A 7,091-nucleotide genomic window follows, 5' to 3' on the forward strand; every position below is an offset into this window, starting at 1 on the left:
GCAAAATGTTAAATTAATGCTTTGCACCACTGTCCCACGAACATTTCTCCATTACAGTAGACAACAAGGATTTTGATCCTAATGGACACATGCCCTAAAAGCAGATTTTTAATAGCTCCTCATTCAAGCCATAGATTAATGAAAGAGTAAACGAATTTAATGTATTTCATTTAATTATCTTGTGTAAGACGATTTTTCTAATTGCTTTTTAAATCAGGGAAGCAGAGATGATACCATTTGCCTCGTTTAATGAAAGCATTTGTGAAACTCTTGTTTCATTCAGTGGGCTACCTCAGGTGACATCTCTGGTCACCAATCCGATGAGGTTACCACTTGCGCCTAATTTCCCAAATTACTTTTACACTTAAGGAGCTTCATTTTCTCCTGGCACCCCGGGTTTAAACTTGAACCGCTAAAATAAAGCTGATTTGATGGCTACGTCAAAACAATTTAGGTTTTATCCTAATATCTGTCTCGCAGGAAATTTGGCTGAAGGTCGGATTACCAACTTTAATTACTACAGGAGAATCTCTTCACGTTAGTCTGCCTGAGCGAAAGTGTGCATGTGGGGCACACGTGTCAAGCCACCAATCCTCACACCTAAACATATAAACGATAGTAGGTGAGTTCTCTGTATTGTTTAACTGAAATGAGTGCTAGCCTATAGTACGTTATATTTATATATAAATAGATTATTCAAGGCACATGAATTTCTGTGTGAGTCTGCATAACTGCATTTATTTGTATTGCAACCTCTTATAGCCTATATTACACACACATTACATTTAATGTTTATTTGGCAAACCTCGAAAAGACTCACTTTGATATTTTTATTTATCTCATAAATAAATTATATTTCCTGGAGTGCTTAGTCAAGGGAAACATTGAATTTATTTCTCAAAACAGAAGTCAGAGTGCTGAGGTCTTTAACTATTTTATGTTATGATAAATTATCCTAACATTAACATTCTTTCCCCAGAAGTGGCTCACTTGTTGCTATACTTTGTTTAGAAACATTTATATGTCCCTCATATATTTACCAATATAGCCTATATATATATATATATATTGGTAACACTGGAACGAATGCTATTTTCGAAATATATAACTTTTGTCGAAATATTCTCTCACTGTAGGCTATCATATACACATTTGACCGTTTAGTTGTGAGCTCAGTGCATATAACCACATCCTACAAAATAATCTGAATATGGATTGGCCTACAGCTTTGTGCAGACCATTAAATGCATATAGCCTAACCTATATGCAAATTAAATATGAAAAAAATCAGGTGAGCTTCTGCATTTGTTAAAATAAACGATTTACCAACAAGAAAACATACATAGCCTATCCAACACAACAAGTAACGTGCCTGTTTGTCCATGAGCCTACCGTCTAAGTGAAATCTGCCATCTAGAGCGAAAAAAACTACTTAGGACCAATTCAAATAGAGGGAAGAAAATCCTTATCGGATTTAAGGGAAAATTGGTGGCAATTAATCCTTTGGGATTGAAAAAGGGAAACGCCTCCTCTTAGTTGACATACCCCAGATTGAATCTGATTGGACGCTCAAATTCTGGGGGACGTGGATAAATTGTCCCGCTGATGCGCTCTCCCATCTCATCCACTTGAGCTTTAGAGGAAGAAAGAGAAAGTCAGATTTACTGATGACCACCATGACGGGACGAGAGGATGCTGCGGACGAAAAGCCAAAAGTCAAGATTTTAACCCCATCTTTTGGAATCGACAAAGCACGGCTCAATGGCTCAGGATTTAGATCGAAGGGTTTTGCCATCACCGACCTGCTGGGACTCGAATCGGAACTCCAGCCACATCAGTCAGGGCCTGGTGGTGGCGGCAACAGTGAACTGAACTCGGGAATAGGAGGCTTCTCTTTTGCTGGAGGCTCCTTGCCACTTGGTTTGGGGTTCCTGTGCAGTTTGGCGGCTCAGCAACCACCTGGCGCTCCGTGTTTCCTACCAAGTCACATACCTCTTCTTCAATCCAGGACTGAGAGTCAATTCATGCAAAACTTGGAGCACCAGAGAGACGCCTATTCTGGTAGTTATCTTGGCCTATCGAATTACACGCTTTAGTTTATTTTGGTCAACCGAGATACTTGGAGCTGTCCACTGTAGCCATGATTGTAGCGGTGCTGAAACTGACATTCGCTACCAGTTGTAACGTTTCATAATCTAACATTAGTGTTTCACAATCATGAAACTAAATAGCCTATGTGTTTATATTATATATTTATTGGTAGGCCTTGGTGTTTATCTGCGAGGACATGTTGGCTTGGGAAGTTTAATTAATTCCCTTTAAGTAATTTTTAATTCAGCAGATAATAAAATAAGCATTCCAAAACTCAAGTATTTCATAAATAAACTTTAGGATCTAAATAATATTTTACTGAATATCAAAAGCAGGATTGTCATTTCAAATTTTTTTTTTTCTGGCAGATGACGATTGCCTCTCTGGAGATAGAAACGATGGCAAAAACTCAGGAAACTCTCAAAAAAGGAAGAAAAGGAGGCACAGGTATGCTTGCTTCACGTTTCTATTCTGAGCAAAAACTGAGATGTCATTAATGTGTTGATATGGATTGAAAAGTAAAATGCACTGAACTGTGTTTTTAATGGATTTGATTTGTTTAGGACCGTATTCACCTCTCACCAACTGGAGGAGCTGGAGAAGGCTTTCCAGGAAGCGCATTATCCAGATGTTTACGCACGGGAAATGTTGGCAATGAAGACAGAATTACCAGAGGACAGGATACAGGTAATTGCGTCTCAAAATCACGTCTGGCAAAGGCCTACAAACTGCGCCAACAACATCAAGCAAGATAATCAATCCTTAAATCCTTGAACAGCTTAAAATTATACCCTGTGTGTTTGAAACAGGTGTGGTTCCAGAACCGCCGCGCCAAGTGGAGGAAGAGGGAGAAGTGTTGGGGACGCAGCAGCGTTATGGCAGAGTACGGCCTCTACGGTGCCATGGTTCGCCACTCCATCCCCTTACCGGAATCGATTATCAACTCCGCCAAAAGCGGCATGATGGGCTCGTGTGCTCCCTGGCTTCTAGGTGAGCCAGCAGGTTGTTCACCTCTATTAATAATTTTGACTCAAATATGTATTTAATCATGAATACATAGCTGAGACGTCTGGTGAAAGTGATTCAAGTATACCATGTAAAATGTATTTTTGGTAAATAAATAAGTAGGCCTACCGTTTTATTTGTGGTTTCAGAATATTCCGATACACGTTTAACTTTGAAATAACAATGTACTTTCTCCTTCAATGTAGGAATGCACAAAAAGTCGTTGGAGATGACCAAGAAGTCTCCCGGTACTCCGGAGTCCACCCACTCCGACTCATACAGCGAAGAGGCAAAGGGGAAGGACAGCGACATTTCCTGGTCGAACAGGGCCAGTGCAACAGACGACATGGAGGACATGGCTATTGACCTATCGAGCACTTCCAAACAGGAGAATAAAAGCACTTTGAAAACTACGCCGCAGATCAATGATACGAACAGCGATTCTGACAACGAAAGTTAAATATTTTTCTTATTTAATGAATACGGACTATGAGCAACGATATCAACTTGAGGACTAATTTATTCAAGCTCTGGGCAAGGCGCCCATCATCTTTTTAGAGATGTATTTGTCTTTTGTTTTTTAATTGTCATTGTTCAAGTCACTTTGTTTCAAATATGAGAGTTTGATGTTTATTGTTATTATTCATTCTTGTTTCAATCATTGGTACTTAAGAAGCCATACTGGTTTTGTCAATTAGTGGTGAGGGCACTACTGATTCCAGAGTTTGGATTTAGCCTCTTAAAGTTCCCTTTATATTTGATCATTTTAATATTGACTCAGTTATTTCAGTAATCAGACAACTCTGGCAATTTAAAGACTCAGTGGAAATTCTGGGTATAGTCATATTGCCACCTGTTTTATTGTGTTGTGTTGTCAATATTTGGGGTACACACCTGGCACCTCGAATACTTAAAGGCTTTTCCATGAGCCCAATTCTAAAGCACTTTAATTGTGTTGATGCTGAATGTCATGTATAAAATTTCAAGAGAAAAATGTACTAACAACAGAATCAACCAAACACATGTGGACAAATAAAATATATATGCTATGCATTTTGTTGTACATGTATCTTAATTTAAAAAGCCGGTCCGTAGTATAACCATTAATCCATTTATTGTTATTTCTTCAGCTTTTGGGTTACCTAATAGAAGGGTGGAGAAAGAACAGGACCTCACAAATAAGACTGAGCACTTATTATGACAAGGAAAGACATCTGACACAACGCCTGTAAAATTCAGCAGCACCACAAAGAAATCCTCACAATATTTTCTTTGTGATATAAATAACTTATTCCTGTTGGTTTCAGTAACCCTATAAGCATTAACCATGTGTGTGCCTTCAAGGAAAACCCCTTTAAAAAATAAATAAGGGGTTTTCCTTGAAGGCAAAAAAAAAATAATTGTGAAGGCATATAGTTTCAAGTGTTGTTGTCATGAGCAATGGGGTCATTCCCCGATGATGCCAGGCATGACACGCTAATGCTGGATTTAGCTTAAACTCATTCAGCATTGTTGATGTTTTAAAAGCATTGTGTGGCCATTGAGACGTCATCTCAACAACCACATTTAGAATTTTTAAGGGCATTTGTTTTGGTTTATTAACAGGACAATCTCAGTTCATTTTATGGACATTAGGGGTGATCAAGTCTGCATGGATTGCTGGACTAGTCAGAATTGACGGACACGAAAGTCTGAATCTCCAATGAGTGAACAAAAAATGAATTGTTTTCTGCAGTGAATCACACAGGGGATGTACACATCTAAATGGTCCATCGCACCCTTTGAGAAAGATCCCTTCTTAGTGTCTCAATTAGTAGGACCTAGTTTAACTCGTCATGGCTCATCTGAACCTCCAGCAAACAGCAAAGTTCAAAACTGTTTCAAGAACTGAACAACAGAATGATATGGGAAGCAGCGTTGTGCACAATTCGAATTGCAGTTCTGCTTCCTGTTTGCTACCTCAATTGAAATGCAAGTGAAATTCAAGAATTGAATTGGAATTTAAGAGCCAGTTTCAATTCAATTCTGGAATTTTGCACAAGCCTGATGGGAAGGAAGTTTTTCTTGGGCAGTACAATTGGGTGCCATAATGAGAAGAGTTTACACTTTTATTTTTATGTGAAAGAAGGGATGTTTTCATAATTTTCAAATGGTAATTTGATTGCTCAGATTGTTTGATTGTTACAGATTGTACTCTTGGTGCATCTAAAAGTGATACAGTAAGATTGTTCTTCAAATACAATCTGCACAATGCGGTTGTCTTTGTGAAACAATGTTTTTCAACCTTAGTGACTTGTATTGTTTATCACAGAGAATGCTTTTGTTGACAGGTCATACAAAACCATTAGACACATTGCTTTGAGCTCCATAAGCCTTATTGTGGCGGCTTTACCAGCTATTAAATACACTTACCGCCATGACCATTGCCCCAGTTCGTTTATGGTCCTTAAGATACACATAACATCTAGTTTTGTTATTTCAAATGTGAAGGTTAATCTTTAAAACCCTCCTCGCATAATCATGTATAATTCCCACTTAATGGTCCACAAATCACATAATTGCACCCTGCCCCCTAGTTTGCTTATTGTGCCCTAATGCCCCAGAGCATTTAATCTCATTTTATTTTTGAAATGACAATGTTGACTGTATCTCTTCTGCATAGTTAGTTAGACATATAGCCTCTAATAATGCCATTCCTTATATGGCATGGTTATTTTACCATTGATGGCACTATAACAACATTCTCTAGTGATAACAACTGACATGAACCTTCATAGTGACATTGAGACCATCAAGTAATTTACATTGTAACCACTATACAAAATCAAACTAGGCTTATATGACACACACCCACACACACACACACACACACACACACACACACACACACACACATATATATATATATATATATATATATATATATATATATATATATGTGGCCAATTCCACGCAAAACTGTCACGTCCATAACGCCAACTAAATACCATGGCATTGTGTTGGTGTTATAGATGAGACAGTTTTGTGCAGAATTGCCCATATACAAACACAACTAGTGCATAGTCTTGTGTAATATAGCCTATTGAAATTAAACACTTGAAGCAATGCAGTACGTACACGCACACACACACATATAAACACGCAAATGCCCACGAATATATGAATACACATTGTATCCAAATGTATGATCACTGAAAACACTAAGAGTAACAAAATAAATGGTGATCCTACTGTTAACTATGTCATACTATAGATAAAATATGTTATTGTTTTCGTTATATGGATAAAAGAAAAACAGATTAGGAAGGGGAAGCAAAACCAAAAACACAGACTATACTGAGATTAGAGCCACTTCCCACAGACTGATCACTCTGAATGAGGGATATTAAATCTATTAAAACGTCATCAATCACAATACACCAGACAAATCCTTGAGCCACTTTCATAGCCCACTACCTCCCCCCTTCACAAAATGACAATTATATGATGGCACCATTGTTGACCATTATTAGAAAATAAAAGAGCAAATAACATTGTTAAATCCTCTAGAGAAGACAATATTGAATAACCTTATTCACATGGGTGATTCAATGTAATGTAACGCAAATAGAATTAAATTATAATCTTTTAGGGCTGTTTTTTTCTGTATCTGCAGCACTGATCTGAATTTACATTATCAGTTATTTGCATTTAAAATGTAATTGGAAAAATTACTATATGATATATAATAAATGAAAAAATATGTCACTATAATACTAGTCAGTGTAATAACATAGTCTAGCATTATGTTCTTCAGTAATGTGATGCTTTCACTATAACTGAGATGTGATTCAAATAGGCCCACACATTTATTGAGAAAATGTATTAAACAAATATGGAACAATGATCATCCCAGAATAGCCACGGAACAAACAAAAAAAACTATGGATAAACTGTATTTTACGAGCACTCAATTTGTCCACTAGAAATGCAGTATTTAGCTATTTAGCTAGGCA

General features: G+C 37.4%; 1 protein-coding gene across 1 annotated transcript; it reads left to right on the forward strand.

Moving 5' to 3' along the window:
- The first annotated feature begins 1,676 nt into the window (after window positions 1-1,676).
- vsx1 (visual system homeobox 1 homolog, chx10-like) lies at window positions 1,677-3,556 on the forward strand. The gene is made up of 5 exons (XM_076286512.1): window positions 1,677-2,061; window positions 2,460-2,538; window positions 2,655-2,778; window positions 2,901-3,081; window positions 3,303-3,556. The coding sequence occupies exons 1-5, from the start codon at window positions 1,677-1,679 to the stop codon at window positions 3,554-3,556; spliced, it is 1,023 nt and encodes a 340-aa protein (XP_076142627.1).
- Window positions 3,557-7,091: the final 3,535 nt, after the last annotated feature.

The sequence above is a fragment of the Alosa pseudoharengus genome, unplaced genomic scaffold (assembly GCF_046254945.1).
Source record: "Alosa pseudoharengus isolate Yale_2024_CS ecotype anadromous, Long Island Sound unplaced genomic scaffold, YU_APseudo_1.1 YU_APseudo_1.1_scf_15, whole genome shotgun sequence".
Lineage (NCBI taxonomy): Eukaryota > Metazoa > Chordata > Actinopteri > Clupeiformes > Clupeidae > Alosa > Alosa pseudoharengus.